The sequence below is a fragment of the Bidens hawaiensis genome, unplaced genomic scaffold, assembly GCF_021521415.1.
Source record: "Bidens hawaiensis isolate Kalapana, Puna unplaced genomic scaffold, B.hawaiensis_p1.1 tig00005179_1, whole genome shotgun sequence".
Taxonomy (NCBI): Eukaryota; Viridiplantae; Streptophyta; class Magnoliopsida; order Asterales; family Asteraceae; genus Bidens; species Bidens hawaiensis.
In genome coordinates this window covers 607,497-627,426 of record NW_027491332.1, presented here as the reverse complement: position 1 = coordinate 627,426, position 19,930 = coordinate 607,497, and the positions used below count along the sequence as shown (strand labels likewise).

Sequence of the window (19,930 nt, the reverse complement as noted above, 5' to 3'; positions counted from 1 at the left end):
TTGCGCCAAATCCCACACTTTTAAATCTTTTTTCCTTTAAAGTTGAAACTTAACGCAAGAGATCTCACTCTAGCGCAAGAGATATAACCGTGGATTATGTCAAAGATTTTGGTGTCACATGTGCTCCTATGCTTTGGAATTAAAAATAAAAAATGTTTGGCGATTTCATAATTTCAGAAGGTTAAGTTTATTTTGTTAATATTCTCGCAAACTTACTTGTGGGGAAAAATTGTTTTCTGGAACCCATTAAACATCCGATGACCACGAATAGCCTTAGCCATGTTCCCATCATAAGTGTACACGAAAACATCGCTCGCAAGTGCCAATGCATAATCTAACGCAGCAAGTTGATTATACAAGTTTTTAAAAGGCTTCAATTCATCTTCAGTTGCTAAAGTAGAATGTGTATAAACATTCATATACTTTTCCTTCAATTCATCGAGCCCATGTTGTCCATAGATATCGCCCGCAACTATATAAATCTTTGTACTCAAAGGGAACCCCATAGCTTGAAGAAATATAGCAGCTTCACGAGGGGTCATAGGGCAGTATCCTTGTTGTCTTTTTAGTGTGCTTTTGATCTTTTTAACCTTCCAATGCTTTACACTATATCTTAGTGATGTAATCTCATCAGCCTCTTTTTGTGACAGCCCATGTGTGCAGCCAGTGAAGGCTAGAATATCCTTTTCGAATCTACAATGTTTTTTATTTCAAAAAACACATATAAAACATAGATTTCTTAATCTTTATAGAAATGGGTAATTTTTAATTAGTGTGATATGGATATCATTTTTGAAATATGTTCACAAATGGAAGAGTGACATTTTGACCCTTCATAGTTTTTACGTTAATTTACCTTTTCTCTTGTAACATATAACTATCTAATATTTAATATTTAAATACACAGTTTTGTTTTTTGTTTTTTTTTCTACGTTTCGCTAAAAGAATGTTATTTTGAATATAATTCGGTGTTTAATAAAACTTATATTGGGGCGTAGATAAAATATAAAACTAAAATAAACCGGAAAATAAACCGGAAAAAAAGTTAAAAGTTATGGAGACATCACCCTTGTCATGTGTGACGACCCTATTTGTAAAAAAACATTTCAAAATAATACCAATGATGATCTTTCAAAATTACTCATTTCTAAAGCACCATAAATTTGTAAAGATTAATTTGAGGTAAGTTTAGACACCTCAAATGGAGAGCAAGATAATGTTCATTGTTTTGTTTAAGTCTACTGATTAGCTTTCTTGCAAGCTCATTGATCTTGTTTGTGCATTTTAGAGCCTCATACGTGGTTCGACACCTTAGCTTTTGGATGGAATCCGGGATGCCATTGTTAGTGAGCCGTGAATCAGTGTGAAGAAAGTTCACTACTTTGTGTTGCTTAAGAAGTGAAAGAATCTCACCTTGGTAATAACTGGGCTGCAAGAAAAGAATCGATTTGTTGAACATGGGAACTAACAATTACTTGTTCTTAATTGTTTTTTTTAGATTTTTTTGAATTTAGAAAGTACTTCAAGGCATATTTTGAAAATGTTAATCTTACAAATAGGCAGTTCGCTACGCTTATAAGCAAACTCAAGGAAATATAGTAATATTTAATATTTCCTTGAGTTTGCTGGCGTGGCAAACGTCAAAACAAACTTGAATAAGGCTGAAAATGGAGTTTGTTCCTTTGACCAGAAAACACAAGCCAACGATAACTCTTGTGACTCTACATGGAGTCAGGATGGAGTTCGCTCTTTTAGCCAGAAAACTCAAGCCAAGTTTGCTTGTCACGTCAACGGACTCTTAAAATTTGTCAGGGTTTTGCTTGAGTCTGCTAACCATCGTAGAAACCACATATTTGTAAAACAAATTTCGGAAAATGTGAAGTACTTATCACATTTTTTAACCATCTACAAATCCAAAACGTTCGTTCTTAATCATGTATATATACGTGCCCTTGACCATGAAATCGGATCCTTTTGTTGGGCTTCTACTTGTGCAAGATGTGATGGAAGTGATTCGACTATATCAATGTCATCTTGCTTGACGTCAAATATATCCTTAAAATCACTGGAAACAAATCAGTTTCAGAAATAAAAGAAAAAAACAATGAAAGTGTTTGTGATGATGTATAGTGTACTTGATGAGTATCTTAATGGCACCTTGGATCAGTCCAAAATGATTTGTGATCTAAAGTTGGAAGAACCAATGTAGCATCCATGAGTTTAGCAATCGCCACCATGTCACTTATCTATAATGAAATGATCATAGTTAAGATATTATCTCGTATATCACAATAGATTTGTTTAAAAAAACTCGCAAAGCAATATTCGTTCAAGAGTAGATCGCTCAAAATCAGCTGGTTTGTAAACGAGCCAAGTCAAAGTCAAAGTAGCGCGCTAGCTACTTGTTGGCTCGTATAAACTAAAGCACATGCTATAATATATATAAATTATAAACCAAATTTTAATATTATGAATTTTAAATTTGCATTATTTGTACATTAAAAATATTTTTGTGTGTGTTTACATATATCAATGTGTAAAATTAAAAAGTGTTTCTAAAGAAGTTAACAAGTTGGCCTTATCTTTTTATGAGTTAGGCTCAAGCTCAACATTTAAACTCGTTGATGTAAACGAGTGGGGCCAAGCTAACTTGCTTAACATCGATTCCAACCTATCTAGTTTAGAGCCTTATATCGCAATGAGTTTTTAATATCATATTTGTTATTTGGAACAATGCTAACTCCCAGCTTCATTTGGTTCAAACCACCATTTGCTTGAACTAGGATATAACCGTTGGTTGGAGCACTTCGATTTCCTGATGAGATAGAAAAACTTGCAAAATTGACAATGAGTGAATCGATTACAATCGTTTTATTAAAACATATGTCACAAGTTTATTTTGCATACTTGTTTCGCTTGTTAAACGATCAATTCAACCATGATGTTTATCACTTATGGGATTTCTCCATATGTCGCACTCCTGTCAATAAAATTAAAAAACTTCAATATCCCATAAACCGATGCTAAAAAAAATTCTTGATCGCAAACCTGTTCATATTCGAGGTTTGTTTCTGAAAGCATTTGACGTCTAATCACGATATGGTCTTCATCCATGGACATTTCATTATTTAACCTAATCATTTGTAGATACTTCATGAACATAACAATAACCATCATTAACATGAGCACGGTGATAATGCAATTGATCTTATTCTTTCGTGGCTTTATGTATGTCAATAATGAAATCGTTCTTCTGTATATCACGTAACACCCGTCTATAGGAACTTGCCATCGGTGCTGAACGCGATAATATTTGTTAAAAAAATCACCGCTACCTATTTCTTGCAAAGATCCTGTTGAATGTGCGATACTTTTTTTTCTTGATGATATGGGCAAGGTGTTGTTATCCCTCTTGCCTATGTTTACCCTAGATGATGGCATTATATTGGGACCAATTTTTGAAGGGAAATTTGATGATTATTTTGCATGTATGCATGGGTTTTCGAATTTTCAAAGTTTGATTTTATGAGGAAGAAGGTGTGAATGAAATAGATAACTACTTTTATTCTATTTCTAAAGATGACCCCTCTCAGTTTTCCTTGAATTTCTGTTACACTAGAAAGTTATATAACATAATGTCACGATTTCTACTTTACTCGTATTTTAACAAATTTCTCTATAGTTCCAAAAATAAGACCCTAGGTGTCATCAACTATTTTCAAAACAAGTTACTTCTAAAGTATTTTCAAAACAAAAATAAGACCCTAGGTGTCATCAACTATTTTCAAAACAAGTAACTATTTTCAAAACAAGTTACTTCCAAAAATAAGACCCTAGGCTTGATGCAAAACTACTATCGAGCCGGGGGTCTCATCGGAAGCAGCCTCTCTATCCCTATGGGGTAGAGGTAAGGTTGTCTACATCTTACCCTACTCAGACCCTACCATAGCATTGCTATTGGTGGGATATACTGAGTACGATGATGATGATGATTACTTCTAAAGTATAATTCATTAAAGAGGTTATCGATGTATGAATGTTACATTGATCGTCTTTTTATTGTTCACGGATACGATATTATGGTTCCTCATCGGTTGTCATAACAACCTTACATGACATGCCATTTTCTTCCCATCATAAAACAATATACTTATGTAAACATGCTATGGTTATAGATACTCGTATTTTGTTAAATTAAGAATGCTTGCACGGTAACTATTAACTAATGAAGACATAATACAGCCTTGGACCTTGGTATTGTAATTGACCCTTATGTTTACCCTAAAGATAAAGATTTTGGTTGAAAAGATACAAAACAAACAATTTTTTAGGTGTTTGTACTCGTCAATTTTATCAAAGTATCAATCTCTAGTAAAGTGATTATTTTTTTCCTTTCCACCAAGTTATCCCTGAATTAGAAATATGTAGTACAACCATGTAACATAGGATGACAATGTCGCATATATTTGTTAACATCCACCTAATATTGAATGTAGTAACCATTTGAAAATACCTTTTTAATTCTTGCATCAATTGGATGCATATATATGTTACATGGTAAGTCAATATTGTGAAAACAACAACGGTCAACGAATGTAAGTTGTTATGATTTGAAATACATTTGTGAAGTCCATGTCATCACCTAACCAATCTCTCATACATTATGATGATATGATCTATTTAGGTGAGTGTATGGGGTTGTTTGGCAAAGCTTCTAAATATTGCTTATTTGCTTTTTGAAAACAAAAATAACTATGAAAAAATTTAATTTAAAGCTTTTCAAGCTTTAAAGTGAAGCTTACCAAACAACTTTTACATTTCAAAAATGAAATAAACAATTTTTAAAAGTTCACCCAAACACTACCTAAATGAGTACATTTTTGAGATACTCTTGCACAAGATCTCACCCTTCAACAAAAAATGTCGATAGTGAGTAATGATAAATAGTTTTACATTTGAGTGATCAAACTAAATATACGTATAAATAAGTATGATAGTCACACATATCGTGTCATAATTTCTTTCTTAGACACGCAAAGAATATATCTGATTGAACTACGCTCATATATACACTAAACTATAGTTAGCTAGGTTAGCTAGCTTTGACTACAAAATGGGTGTTTAATGATGTTACACGTATGTAAAGTTGATACATAATATAGTGTTTCGTAATCAATATTTATGAAAAGTAGATAAAAATAGATGCATGATAAGTCGAGCATCAAAAAGTCTCTTTAACAACACTAATAAACAAATATAACCCCATGAAGAGGTGCACCTAATATCCGGTTCCGGACCTGACCCAGGGTACGCCATGGTTTTGGGTTTCACCTTGGACGCGTGCTTGACCTAGGTCCACTGAAACCAGTCCCACCTCCAGGCGATAAAAAACAAACCCGAAAAAACCTAGAAAACCGACTATACCCGGAAGAGATTCCTACCTGACCCTTTTGTTGACCACACACAGAACCAGTTCCGGTTCTTGAAAATACATCCAACTATCCAAGTAACCTTATGATATTTCTCATCTTGGAAAACATAAATTTGGGTTAAAAACCAACCACCTTGAAGCCCATATATATTATTACATCCGAGGCCCAAAGAGTTAATCCAAAACAAGTCACACCTATAAAAAATACTTATTACTCTCACCTGGAAGCCGATCTAGGGTTTATTGCTTCTTCTTCTTCTTCATCAGCACAGGCCGTCGGTAAGCATCTGTTGAATCAAAATGGTTAAAGGCCGTCAAGGAGAACGTGTCAGGTATAATATAATATAACCAACCTCAACCCCAATCTCAAATTCACATTCACAATCTATATAAAAAACTCATTTTTCACAACATTTTGTTTTTTAATTACAGACTCTACACCAGAGGAACCATTCTCGGCTACAAGAGGTACAATAATAATAAAGTTTATAGAATCAGATTTTATTAATTAATTTTATTTATTTGTATATAGTGTTGTAGGACTCGATAGGTTCAAAGTTTACATAGAATAGTTCAAACTGTGGCAAACGGGTTAAGTCGGGCGGGTTAAGTTGATTGGGCTTGGACGGGTTTGGGTTGAACCGGGTCGGGTTAGAATGTGTTTTAGTCGAAAAGGTTTCTGTTCAAATTGGGCTTTTTGATTTTATTGTACATTTCAGCTTTGCTTCGGGTACAGGTTATGTGCAGTGTAGGTTTAGTCTATTTAAATGTTGGTTACATATGCTGGTTACATATGCTGGTTACTAACGCACTCAACACAGAGCTCTGCACAAGTAACCAGTGTTTGTTTTGCCTGTGGTGTCGGTTACATGTTTTAAATGTCTGTTACGTGCATTATGATTTATACTTATAATTGAGGTTAACGTGTTAAAACCAAGTTTGATAGCCTTTGTTTTTTTTTAAAATGTATAGATTTTGATTTGGGTTGTTCTGGTGAAAACTAATCAGTAACCACCAATTGCTTATTAGTTTTGATGTTTACATCACTGTTTGTTTACCAAACCTTTGTTGAAATTGAAATCGGCAATTTGTTTGTATTTCTACTGATATTGATTAGGTCGAAGTCAAACCAGTATCCAAATACCTCGTTGATTCAAATTGAGGGAGTGAACACCAAAGAGGAGGTAAGTTGGTACCAAGGGAAACGTATGGCGTACGTTTACAAAGCTAAGGTGAAGAAGAACGGATCACATTATCGGTGCATTTGGGGAAAGGTTACCAGGCCTCATGGTAACACTGGTATTGTTCGTGCTAAATTCAAGTCGAACCTTCCTCCTAAATCTATGGTAATATAAATTTATAATTATAAATATTTAGCTGTTATTTGTATGTTTTCTATTGTGTGAATGTTGAATGTTGAATACTATTGTGTACTTGTGCAGGGATCTAGGGTTAGAGTGTTCATGTACCCAAGCAATATTTAAGGTATTGTTTTTATCTTTCTGTTATTGTAATATTAATAAGAGTTTTACTAGTCTTTTGATGTGCTATATAAATTACTAGTTTTTTCTAGTGTTGTTTATTTGATATTGACTATTTATGTTACAATATGATGTTTGTAAATGGGCACCGAATGCTCCATTTGACCATTTATTGCCAAGATTACAAGATTTGTATTATCTCAAGTTATTAACGACCTAATGAATAACAGTTTCTCACCCGTGACCTGAACCTGCCTGATCCGACCTTTTTGCCATTCTTAATACAAATCTATAGGTTTTGTTATTTTTGTTTTTCTGTTATATATGAATAATGTGTTTTAAATCATAACATGTTAGGTAGTTTTGCCTGGTAAATGAACAACAGTTGAAAATGGTTTGAACTTTGATCATTTTTCATTGTTCAGCATATGATAATTTTAAACATTGTAGTAAGTTATTGTCATAAATGTGGCCAAAAATTTCATTTTTTATTTTTATTTTTTTTTTATTTATTGCATTTTTGTAAACTTATGTTAGGTTCTGAGGTAGTTTTATGGAATCAAAATGATTTTTTTCAAAAAGTTGCATCATCTTGATTCCCAAAATTATATGATAACGTTTGAGATCTTATAGATGTTTTTTTTTATTTCTTGCTGACTCTCGTTAAAACCTTTGTGTGTGCCGTTGCAGTGAAGAAGAGTATGGTGATCACTCCTGATGGTACTTTAATTTTTCTTGTATTAGTTTTTTTTGAACATTTGTTTTGGAAGATTATTATTTCTTACATGGGACATACTTTATTATTAGAGTTTCTTGTACTTTCTCTTAAAGAACTCAAGGTCACCTTTTCTTTTGAATACGTTTCTATAACCAAACCATTCACCTTATGGTTCATTGATTAGACTGGTTTTAAAACTAATGAGGTTATTGTCGAGAACTTTGAACTAGTTGGGCCGTTTTTGTGGGCAGTTCAAGAGTAAGTAGTTAGATGGTTTGTTGTATAGGTTTTTAAAACGTTCATTACAGTCTTTCCATTTGTGTAGTTTTTTACAGGTATTTTGTATAGGTTATGTTTATCATTCTATATGTTGCTTGATTATCAAGTATGGGGATATAATCATTATCTACATTCATTGGGATATTATAGCATATTTATATATGTTGCTTGATTATCAAGTATGGTGTTTGAGCTTGAACTGTGGTATTGATTGCGCTAATGTTTTGTTCATTTTTTTAGCCATCTTTGCTTGTCGGTTAATTGTATACCGTCTATTTTTTTTAAGTAAATTGGCTGAAAATAGACAGTGGTGTACAAGTAGCCGGGCAAAAAGGCTGGCTAGAAAATGGTCCTAACAATAGCACAATCAAGATTCACAGATTGGTTTCTGATATCTTATTTGATAGTCAAAAGAGATGTAAATCTGCTGTAAAGTTTAGTGAATGTGAACAATGATTTTTGATACATAGATGAATGGATAGGATCTATACAAAAACATATCTGTAGCAAAATTAACACAAATTGCAAGAATTCCTCTAGGCAACCAATTGTCTGATGCTTTCACCTGGTTGAAAAAAAAATACTATAGTGATCAGTTTTTGTAAGTTATAATGAGAACATTGTTTTTTTTTAAAGACCCCTATACAACCTTCTGATACTAGTCCGACCTGAATGAGAAAAAAACACTATTTAACCGGACAGTTTTTGGGAGTGATGGGAGCATTAATTTTGTACTTTTAATTGGTCGTATCATAGAATAGATCATTGAGATTGAGCTTTATTGGTTAGAACATTCAATATTGTCATGCGAAAAACTTTCAAGTCGTCTAATATGAAGTTATGAACAGCTGATCACATTATGTGAATCATGTTTCTGTCATATATGAATCAATTGCTGCGTGTTATACTTTTCTTGCTAAAGTGTATTTGACTATTTTCTACATGGTTCATATTTGTTGTACTTTTGATAGACCTTTAGTTCTTCTATCTGCTCTTTATAAATTTTTTGAACTTATTGTCTATATATAAAACATGACTAATCACCGCAAAACAGTGTTGAGAAATTTTATTTTATACAGAAGAAATATATTTTCAATGTAACTGACTTTATACACATGAACAAGTAGACATAGTAACTAAGTAAACATTGATAATACATAGTAATGATAATACATAGTAATGATAATACAACTGAAGTTATTGTTATTGAACATTATACTATTACTATCTTCTCTTTATCAAAAGAGTTATGTTATAGAGTCCTGATCTCACCCGGTTTTACCGGCTCCTCGCTGTCGTGCCGTTTGGCGGGCGTGGGGTTGGGTTTTATCCGGTGAATCCCTCAACAGGTGGACCGCTAGGGACTCCGTCCGTCCGAACTAGTGGCCGGCTCGGGCTACCTTTAGCCAATGGGGGCCGTGTACGGGGTACTCGGCGTTACTTAGTTGGCCATTCAAAAAAAAAAAACTAAGCCGCTTTTCTAAGTGACCATGTTTTATTATTATTTTTTAAGGGATATTGGTTTTTATTACTCTCAACTTTTACTTGTTGGTAGATAACACTCCAAACTTTCACTTTGCCTCTAACCACTCCCAACTTTCACCCTATTTGTCTTTATCACTCCTCCGTTAACTAAAGACTAACGTCGTTAGTGGAGACGCTAACGTGGCTTTTTTTAATAAAATCAGAAGAGGTGTCATGTCTACTTGGAAATTAACTTTTTATTTTAATTTTTAATCTTTTACAAGTCATCATCTTCTCCACCATCCAACCTCCCACCACAACCTCCACTACCAGACATCACCACCACCGCCACCACAACTAAATTGGAATTTGGTTGCTCTCCTCCATTCAAATTGAAAACGGTGCAAGCACAACACTCTCATCAACCATCCATTTATTTGTCTCCCTGTTGAAACTTGGCAATGATAGAGAGCAAGTGGAGACACTTGGTTTTAGCCGTCGCACTCGATTTCCCGGCGAGCATCGTGGGTGGCAATCAGACTGTGGTTTTAGTCGGTCGGAACGACGATGACATCCAACGGTACAGTAGCAACCAACGGTGGGTCTTGCGAGACTGAACATCGGTACGATGGCGGGTCTAGATGGATGAACAATTAGGGTTTTGCTGCCACACGTTTTTTCGACAATGTAATGACAGCGACGGTGGCGGTTCCAAGTTCAGATCTAGTTAGAATGACAATTGCAAACAGTGGTGAGTGTGGTGGTTAAGGGCGGTCGTTTGTTAAATAAGACAACATGGGTGTTTCTGTTAAATCCGGCGACATAAGAGCTTTTTCGGCCAAATCGGAGTGGTGCCAGTAGTAGGAGGTTGGATAGTGGAGAAGATGATGACTTGTAAAAGATTAAAAATTAAAAATAAAAAGTTAATTTCCAAGTAGGCATGACACCTCATCTAATTTTATTATAAAAAAGCCACGTCAGCGTCTCCACTAACGATGTTAGTATTCAGTTAACGGGGGAGTGGTAAAAACAAATAGGGTGAAAGTTGGGAGTGGTGAGAGACAAAGTGAAAGTTGGAAGTGTTATCTACCAACGAGCAAAAGTTGAGAGTATTAAAAACCAATATTCTATTTTTTAATCATTAAACTACATTGAAAGGGTATAAACTTCTATAAAAGTGATTAGTTTCAGTTTTCTTCACCAACGGATCTCTATATTTTAATGTATTGCAAAAGAACACTGTAATCTATTATTGCATTATATTAGTATTAATGTTAACTTGTATCACCTTCTACTAAGTTGAGAATGCTTAGTAAGTTTTATCACCTTTAAATAGTAGAAAAAAAGTAATATGTTGGTTCATGTCACAAATGATACTCCGCATACTACATGATTTTTCACATACCAATGTCTCATGATTCAATACTATTTTTATCATCATCCGAAAGACATACAAGTTTTCAATAGATTTACTAATGGAGCAGTTTATCTAGCAACGCCAGTTAACTTAGTTAACGTATTAACTAACCAATGCTCGTTAATTTGCGCAAGTGAAAAGCTGAACTCTATGAATCTCCTATATATGGCTCCTATTGCTATCATTCTTTTGCTTCCTACAAAAATGTACATGGAAGAAAATGTGGCTGGCATAATTATGCCAAAATCCAAACGAACTCGATTTCAAGAAAAAACAGAAATATGTTTTTGATAAATAGTACAGCAGGCTTGCGATGAATTAATCAGGCAAAAGTCGATAAGTCTCAAAGCTTAATCTGTTCATGGCATTGGTAATTAGCATCAACAATAATGTCGAAAACAAACACAAGCAAGATTAGGGGTGTTCTTCGGGTTTCGAGTTGTTCGGGTTTGAGCTCAAAGCAAATAGACCCAAGAACATACCCAAATAAAGTCGGGTTGTTGGGGTTTCAGGTTGAACGGGTCGGGTTAGTTCGAGTAGAACGGGCCGGGTTAGTTCGGGTTGGGTTTTAGGATTAACAAGTTAAAAAAATTATCTTTAACAAGATCATAAATAAAATACCATAATTCAAACTTTCATTAAACCATAATCAAGTATATTTCAACATACAACCATATTTAACTAATAAGTTAGATGCCCGTGTAGCACACAAGTTAGAATAAATAAATTTATTTAAATAAATTTATTATATGGTAGAATAAATTACACAATACACAATATAAAAATAAAAAGGTATTACAAAATTCATAAATCTTTAAATATTTCTTTGTACACAATATTTGTAGTTTTATTTGTAACTTTACATTCCATATCAAAACTTAGTAGTTTCACGTTGTTTCCAATTTTAACTCTGTATAATGCAACACATAACTAACCATTAACTAAAATAAATTGTCTAAAAACAAACCAACTATCTATAAGACTATGCACTATGGGCGCCGATGGGATTGCTTTTTGGGCGTTGAGGGTGCCGAACACCGCCACGGGCCCATTTGGTGGGGGCGGTGAGGGGGGGGGGGCATGGTCAGGACGATGGGCGCGGTGGAGTGAAAAGGAGGTGGGCCCCTCTCTCAACGGATATATTACCTTTATAATATAAAAAAAAATAATTTAATTATTTTCTATATATATTCAAACCATATTTTCAATTTTTACTCAAAACAACTCTCAAATTTTCACAACCATGGATCCGAGCTCAAACCCAAACCCAAACCCGAATACAAGCTCGCGCTCAAACCCGAACCCGCGGGATCCGGCTCAATGGTGGTGGGCTAGTATGCTAGCAAATAATAATGACCCTAATAACCCTTTCTATGCTAACCAACATCGACCCGTAATGTCTCCAACAATGCATCTGTTTACCGACAATATCTTCTTTCGACCGCCAATGCCGTTTATGCCTTCGCAAGTAACTGAAACCCAAACACCCCAAACCCAAATACCCGAAACCCAAGTATCTGAACCGCAAGTTCGTCGCAAACGAAGTCATAAAAAGAAGCCTGCTTACGGTCAAACAACTACTGAAAAGGCCGACAGACATATGTGGGAAGCGGATGAGGAATTGGCGTTGGTGCGTGCGTGGATCGAATCATCTGAAGACTTAATTCAAGGTAAATTATAAATTTATTTATATATATTTCATGATTTATTTTTTCGTTGACTAATACTAAGCTTTTATATGTATCGAAGGTGACGGTAAACAAGAACCTGACTTTTGGGAAGAAATATGTACTAAGTTCTTTTCTATAATGGGTCTAGGTTGCTATCGCGGGGAGGATTCCATCTCCAACAAATGGAAGGAAATGTGCACAAAAATGACCAACTTCTCCGACATTCGCACCCGCATTACAAACAATAGAAGAAACGACACGAGCGATGTCAACATGATTGGAATTTGCTTAAAACAATATAAGTCCCTTTATAATGCAGATTTCAATATGTTGAAAATTTGGAGGCAATTCACGAGCTCGCCAAAGTGGCATCCGGTCCCGGCATCTTCACCGCGACCTTCAAAATGATCTAAGACAACGTCTACTTCGGCCGATTAATCGCCGTCTCAAGCTGGGTCGGATGCTCGTTGTCAATTCAACTTAAACGAGCTTGATCCCGATCTTGTTTTTGATGAACCGGATGAGTTACCACGTCTAATAGGAAGAGATAAAGGCAAGGTAGTGACTAGAGATGGAGGATCTTCGTCTAGAACGACATCCTCGATGAGTTCCGATGTGAGCTTGCATTTTGACAACTTGGAGCTTAGAATAAACGAAATTGTCGATGCTAAAAAACACTCAAAAGATGAACTCACGAGAATGCATGAAGAAAGAAAAGTGATGCATGCTGAATACAAAGGATGCATGAAGAAAGAAAAAAAGTTCACTTGGAGTAGCAAAGTGAAAAAGATTTCGATCACCTTGCAAAGGATTTATCGCATCGGGATCCGGCCACGCAAGCATTTTTGGAGGGAAAAAAAGGAAGAATAATGGCCAAATATGCAAACGAGGATGAGGAGGAGGAGGACGACGATGAATATTAGTTATATGTTGGTTATGTTTAATATTTGTACGTTTTTTATTTTTATTTTTTTATTTGTATGTTTTTATTTTTATTTTTTCTATTTGCAATTTTTTAAAAGATTTTATTAATATGTTTTTATATATAATTTAGTTTGTATTTATATTATTGTTTTATAAAGAAAAAAATAAAAGTTTAAAGGTGCTTCGATGCCCCTTACCATAGAGGGGCATTATAGGTTGGGGCTTCGATGCCTCCACTGCTCACGTGGCGCTGACGTGACATTGTGGAAGGGCATCGATGCCCCTCACCATAGAGACCGGCGTAATGATTGACCTTTGATTTTATTAATCTTCATTGCAAAACAAAAATAAAGTGAAAATTTAATTCTTTGAAATTAATTATTTTATCTAAAAGTCTATGATTTTTTTAAGAATAATTGTATGAGTTTCAATATTACTTCTGTATATGATTTCGGCTTCTATAACATGGTTATCATAATGTTTTCATATGTAGTTTAGTTTCATTGCACAAACCAATTTTCTAGTTAGTATTTTAAGTAACATCACTTCAACATCAGCTTTTAGAACTAACCTATGACTTGACAACCTTAGATTTTGAGGCCATTTAAAACATAAGGAAATTAATACCTTCTTGTAACACATCATTTTATATCTGATAGATACAATCTGAAAAATGGTAATATTTCACCTCCCGGAAACATGGATAACTAACGTTTGCTAATTTCTTGAACGACCTCGTTTTTTGGTGCGAGTACAACTTGTTCACTGCAATAATCTATATTTTTGAAATCTTCAATAATAGAAGGATATATATACAAAGTCAAATTTTCATCTGATTAACATTGTGCGAATGTCTAACATTTGTATTCCAAAGATAAGAAGTTGTCTTATCCACATGAAAACCAAAACATGTAATATAGTGTTTATATTTTTATGATTTTTTAAGATGATGAACTTAAACATAACTAATGAGTTGATTAAATAATCAATTAAAAAAAGAAGTTATAAATGGTTGCGTTTTAAACCAACCCGTAAGCGAAACTCATTTTAATCATAAACTGTTTTGACCCATGTTTGATACTTTAACTAGTTAAAGAAACTTGTTCGTTTATTAACATAAACACTGAGAAAATACATCAATAGTGAAATTGTCTTTTAAGACTTTGAAAGAAAAAAAACTTGTAATTTAGTAAAAAATCATATATATTTAATAAGTTAAAGTTTATTGAAATTTTAAATTTAAGTTAATCTTGCTTCTTCACCCAATAATATCATTTCTTATAAAACCTTAATATTAATTAACTAATATATAAAATCAACGTGAAAATTGATTACTTATAAAACCTAATATTAATAATAATACAATATATTTATATACAACAAAATAACATATTTATGCTGGTATTTAATTTTTTAAATCAAGAAAATATTTAAAAGAAAAAAATGAAATACAAAACTATTAATAAGAAAGATAAGTGTATTTTATATGAGAGAGTGGAGAAAATATTTTGTAAGAAACAATTTGATGATGACATGTGAAATTATAAATCTTTATTTATTATATAGTATAGATAACAATATTCCACTGCTTTATGTGATTCTATGTGATATGTGACTGTGGATTTTGGAATGAATAGAATCATTGATCAATATTTAGAAAGAATAGAAATTTTAGGGTTTTGTAAAATTAAACTGTGATTGAATTAAGATAGCATGCCTCAACTAAAATATTAATGTGCACACATGCAGCAGTCAAGAGTTAGAGAGCATGAGACCTTTGGTTAACCTAGACTTATAAAACATCAAAACCATCTATTTGTGTTATCCGGGTTGTTCGGGTCAACCCGATTTTGGACAGTTTAACCCATATACCAACCTAGATTATTATTCTCAGGTTCGGGTAAAGAGTTTATTCAGGCCGGACTATTCGAGTCTTGAGTTGCTTCGGGTCGGGTTAAAAAACACACCCCTATACTAGATATCCCTTAGAAATGAATTGAATAAAAAGTAAATAGAAGCCGACCAAATGTTTTGAATATCATATCAACTCAATTGTGATGGAACGCTTGGAATTCACCGACACTCCTGAACTCAAGTCAGGGAGAGTCTCGAAAATTAAGCAAAGTTGTGCAATGGAAGTGCATGCACTTGTCGCGTAACACTGGTCGGGAGTTGTGCACCTCAGCTTGGACGACCCCGCAACATCATTTATATTTCTAAAATGCCATACTTACATATAAGCTAGATAAAGTAATCTATAGTTAACGAACTTTAATTAGCACGTGCGCGATATCACTTAGAATTCTCCGATCACTCCATTCTCACCGGCGAGAGTCATGACAACTAAGCAAAGTGATGTAACGGATGTGCAAACATTTATCATGTACCACTTATTGGGAGTTGCACCCTCTAGGACGACCCCAAGTCATCTTAGTTGTTTTTTTCTAAATTTTTTATAAATATAAATTATTTTTCCTAAATAACAGCAACAATTTAAAAACAAAAAATAGATCTCTTCTAGGTATTTAAAAAAAAAACTTATTTGATATTATAAAATAGTATTAATTATATGTTGCTAAAGGGCTAAAGACCCGGTCCTTTGTTGGAAGCAGATATTATTATATAGAAAACCTAAATATATAAACTCGATCACCTATACTACATCCCCACCCCTACCGCAACAGCTACACTACAGTCATCATTTTCAACAAGAGCTACGACTAATTAACGACCAAAACCCTAGCTACTCCTATCATCTTCACCGATGGAAATTTATATATGTACTACTAATTCATTCATTCGTTCTTTTTTTTTTCTTTTTTAATCTTAAGAAATATCCTTGATGTCTTATTTGTTAACGAATGTGGTTTCATCGGATCCTGATTTAGGGAAGGTAAGCTCGTTAACACAATCCATCGATCGGTGGACGCACACACATGTTGTAGATTAAGTGATTACTTGTCGTGCATGAATCGTTTGTAGCGATCTATCTATTTCAAACAAAGATATATATCTCCTTTCGTTTAGATCCATTGATTACACATGTGTCACAGATTTATCAATGCTAACTTTAGTTTATTCAGCGAGCATCGGAAAGATGTTTCGAACTCAAATTCATTTAGATCTGCTTAGTATTATGTGATCGTTGATTATCTGTCTATACTCTACAATCTTGCTAATTGATTTTAATGCAATTGAGTACTGGTGTTAAAAGAAATGTAGCTATAGGTTGTGGCGCAACTAGTTGCGGTTCTTTGTAAATCGTCTGAATTTTTTTTACGTATATAAATATTTTTTTTAAAAAGTTAGGCCTTTATTTGGATTTTTTTTTTGAATGGAGAATTTTGACAATTTATGATAGTTTGTGGGTAAGAGGTGGGGTTTGTTTGTTTTTTTTGGGTGCTTCATAAATCCCATTCACTGTTCGTGATGCCATTTGCGGAACTTCCTTCTCCGTTAAAGATTACTAACACATTAAAGATCACTAACACAAGTTTGAAAGCACTAGAGTGACTCATTTTAACCTGTGTTAGCGATCTTTAATAGAGAAAGAAGCTCTACAAATGACGTGAATGGGATATACGGAACACACCCAAAAACAACAAAAAAAAATCTCATTCTCCATTTTAAAAAATATATCTATAAATTTTCACATTCTGGTATTATTAGGAAATATACTCCTGTTAGTATTAAAGCCCAATTTAATCATATAACTTATCAGTTCATAGGAAAATAGGTATCCATGGAACAAAGTTGCAGTTCAACTGTATTTCCCACATTCAAACCAATTTGCGTGTCCGGATTCTTGTATTTTACATGATTTGCGAACTGTGTTCCATACCGTTTATGGTATGGAATGGAGTCAAGAAGTGGACTTGATTAGGACCAAGTATTAGCTTCATAGATTTATATTAAGTAATTTCACTATTAAATTCCTTTGATATCTTGTATGTGATTGTAACTTTCCATTCGGGGATTGATTCTATTTCTATAGTCCATATGTTAACCAAACAACAAATTATACTGTCAAGCACGCTACAATGACTTATGACTATACTCAAATGTTTCTAATGACTGTTTTAGTTTGATCTTGAAGTAATCTTATGTTGACACTGTCAAGAAAATTTAGTAACATTTTATCCACTAAATGTTTTAGCACTTTGCAATGTCACAATCATGCTTGCTTACATAAATAAACATGTTATAAACACTAGGCTGTCAACCAAAACTTAAGCACAAGTTTGTATGCATTATTCCATATATGTTATTGATTATTCATTTGCATCCAGTTTATAAAACTAGACACAAAAACCCTTGCATGTTTCCTTCCGTATAACAACAAAGTTACGTTTCTTCTTCACATTTATTCTTACGAGAAAATGTATGCATATTTTGACAGAAATCGATGGAGAAGGCTATGACAAAGGCAATTCAAGAATCTGTAGCAGAAGAGAGGCGGCAGAGGACAACAAAGGTTGATCGGTTCACAATTTTACCAGATGACATTATTGAAGATATCCTTAAAAGACTCCCCGGCCTCTCGAACTCTCCGATACAGGGGAAAATTTGTCTGCAAGAGATGGTTTAACACAATTAACAATCAATTCTTGCTAGAAAATACCTCTTTCATCATCCAGAGGTCAAGTGGACTTCACCAAGCACGTCAAGTTGTCGTGCGGGAAGTAAACGAAAAGCTTGAATTCGAACAACAAGATCTTGAAATACCTTGCAGAGGACGGATAAAGTCTTGGTGTAATGAGTACCTTTTGATAGCTGACCCAAATAGAAGAGAATATTTGTAAGCGTACGATCTATTCACAGAGCAAGGTATGTATCTTCCTCAGTGTTCCACATCTTGTGGAGGACACTATACAAGAAAATGTGGCATAAGCCTTTGCTACGATGGATACCGGAGACGATACAAGGTGATTCACATATTTATGGGCCCGCCAATCCAATGTCACATCCTTATCCTGGAACCAGAAGTTGTATGCATTCTTTCCGATTTTGAGGGCGGAATCTAGGAAGGTTGCTAAGCATGAGGCAGCGTATTTGGAGAATCAGCACGTGTTCATTCCATTTGCCTTCGACACATTTGGATCTCTAGCTCCCGAGGCGGTTCGCTTCTTGGAACGAGTGCAGAAGGTGGTCCACAGTGACTCGCAGAGCCCGATGAACCAAGGATTTATATTTAGTAGAATAGGCTTTGCGATCCAAAAGGGGATAGCGGCGCAGCTTGTTGCTCGCTTACCCATTATCCAGATGTAGTTTGGTTGGTATTAAATGTTAATAAAAAGAATAATATTTTTATAAAGATAGAAGTTCCTAGTAATATGGGTGAAGGGCAGTACTATTGGGGTGGTCCGGTTTCAGTTAAAGGCAGATACCTCCATTGGGATGTTCATAGTTCTGATCACCTGGTTTCCATGGACACCGTGAAAGAGAGATTTTATCAAACACGCCTACCAGGTTTAAATGACGATCACACAAGACACCAACATTCGTTTGTTGAGATGAATGGTTTCCTTGCTCTCCTTGATAAAGTTTCTGGGAACAAAGTTAACATATGGATTTTTAAAGATCTTCATAACAATAAGTGGGAAAAGACGCATTCGTTAAATCTTTCGTGCCATCGGTACTTTGGCATATACCCTCATATTGATATGCCATTTCCCATCTGTAGCGTGGTAAATAAGAGACATATCATCTTCAAGAAACCAAATCCACTAAAGTTCATGGCTAGCCTGTTACGTTACGATCTGAAAACTAATCTCGTGGAAACTAATCTCGCAGAAAGGGGAAATGTACCTATGAGCACAGGATATGATGACCGTTATGTGGTTCAGTCCATAGCACCAACTTTTCCTATCGTGCTCCCGGATCGAGTAAGAAAGTAATCATGTTTGTACTCTCTTTTATTTAATAATCTAGCACCTGGATCTTGTAAGAATGTAAACTGTGTTTGTACTCATATTGTTTAATTGTAACAACAGATCACGTGAAACATTTTAGGAAGCACGATTTCGTGTTGTTTTAATATTTTAAGTGGTTGTGATAAATAATTAACGATTTTGGTATGGCAAGTTTTCGATCACTGGTGTCATCGTACTGTCATAGTTAAAAATGGTGCAAGTCAATAGTCTGTCTTCACTTTCACATGAACCAAACTCATGACAGAACAAAAGAGTTTACTTAACTAACCACAAGCTAGGTTCTTACTGATACCAAATTGATATGATACCCCACTTACAAATAAGCTGGATTCTATGATAATAACTAATGACTGATTAATTTAACATAAAATGTGTTCATAAAATAAGAAAAGAAAGTGTATTTGAATGAAAACGCACTTGTTAAAATAAGTATATGCAAAATCTACGTCACATTGCAATGCCTAGCGTAATTAGTCCTATTAAGCTTTTAAAGAACATAGCTATAATGTTTCAGAATTTTGGGCATCTAATTACTTAATTTACAATAAATCACGTACTCTTGAATGCAAATCTTCCAGTAAAGTGTAGAGTTTCAAATCCTCTTAAATTCGAA

At 34.3% G+C, this 19,930-nt stretch overlaps 2 protein-coding genes, 1 long non-coding RNA gene and 1 pseudogene across 4 annotated transcripts; 3 read left to right on the top strand and 1 right to left on the bottom strand.

The window, feature by feature from the left end:
- Nucleotides 1–2,742: 2,742 nt before the first annotated feature.
- LOC143629200 (uncharacterized) lies at nucleotides 2,743–3,607 on the bottom strand. Its single transcript, XR_013152904.1, has 3 exons — nucleotides 3,049–3,607; nucleotides 2,908–2,980; nucleotides 2,743–2,832 (listed from the first exon to the last, which is right to left on the bottom strand). It is a non-coding gene; the product is annotated as an uncharacterized LOC143629200 (long non-coding RNA).
- Nucleotides 3,608–5,624: 2,017 nt separating this feature from the next.
- LOC143629197 (large ribosomal subunit protein eL33w) lies at nucleotides 5,625–7,765 on the top strand. 2 transcript variants are annotated; one of them, XM_077098536.1, is made up of 5 exons: nucleotides 5,625–5,763; nucleotides 5,864–5,899; nucleotides 6,549–6,777; nucleotides 6,874–6,916; nucleotides 7,603–7,765. In XM_077098536.1, the coding sequence occupies exons 1-4, from the start codon at nucleotides 5,732–5,734 to the stop codon at nucleotides 6,913–6,915; spliced, it is 339 nt and encodes a 112-aa protein (XP_076954651.1). In that variant the 5' UTR covers nucleotides 5,625–5,731; the 3' UTR covers nucleotide 6,916; nucleotides 7,603–7,765. The 2 variants fall into 2 exon arrangements, with proteins under 2 accessions (XP_076954651.1, XP_076954650.1); XM_077098535.1 differs by having other exon boundaries at nucleotides 7,597–7,765.
- Nucleotides 7,766–12,186: 4,421 nt separating this feature from the next.
- LOC143629226 (uncharacterized) lies at nucleotides 12,187–18,408 on the top strand (annotated as a pseudogene).
- A 14-nt stretch (nucleotides 18,409–18,422) lies between these two features.
- LOC143629225 (uncharacterized) lies at nucleotides 18,423–19,348 on the top strand. The gene is made up of 2 exons (XM_077098553.1): nucleotides 18,423–18,432; nucleotides 18,704–19,348. Exons 1-2 carry the CDS (start codon nucleotides 18,423–18,425, stop codon nucleotides 19,279–19,281), a joined length of 588 nt encoding a protein of 195 aa, XP_076954668.1. The 3' UTR covers nucleotides 19,282–19,348.
- Nucleotides 19,349–19,930: the final 582 nt, after the last annotated feature.

Bases quoted from the DNA above. Each gene is read 5' to 3' on its own strand.
- LOC143629197 (XM_077098536.1), top strand. From the start codon at position 5,732: ATGGTTAAAGGCCGTCAAGGAGAACGTGTCAG. The intron at 5,764-5,863 runs GTATAATATAAT...TTTTAATTACAG, and splicing joins CGTCAAGGAGAACGTGTCAG to ACTCTACACCAGAGGAACCA. The intron at 6,778-6,873 runs GTAATATAAATT...GTACTTGTGCAG, and splicing joins ACCTTCCTCCTAAATCTATG to GGATCTAGGGTTAGAGTGTT.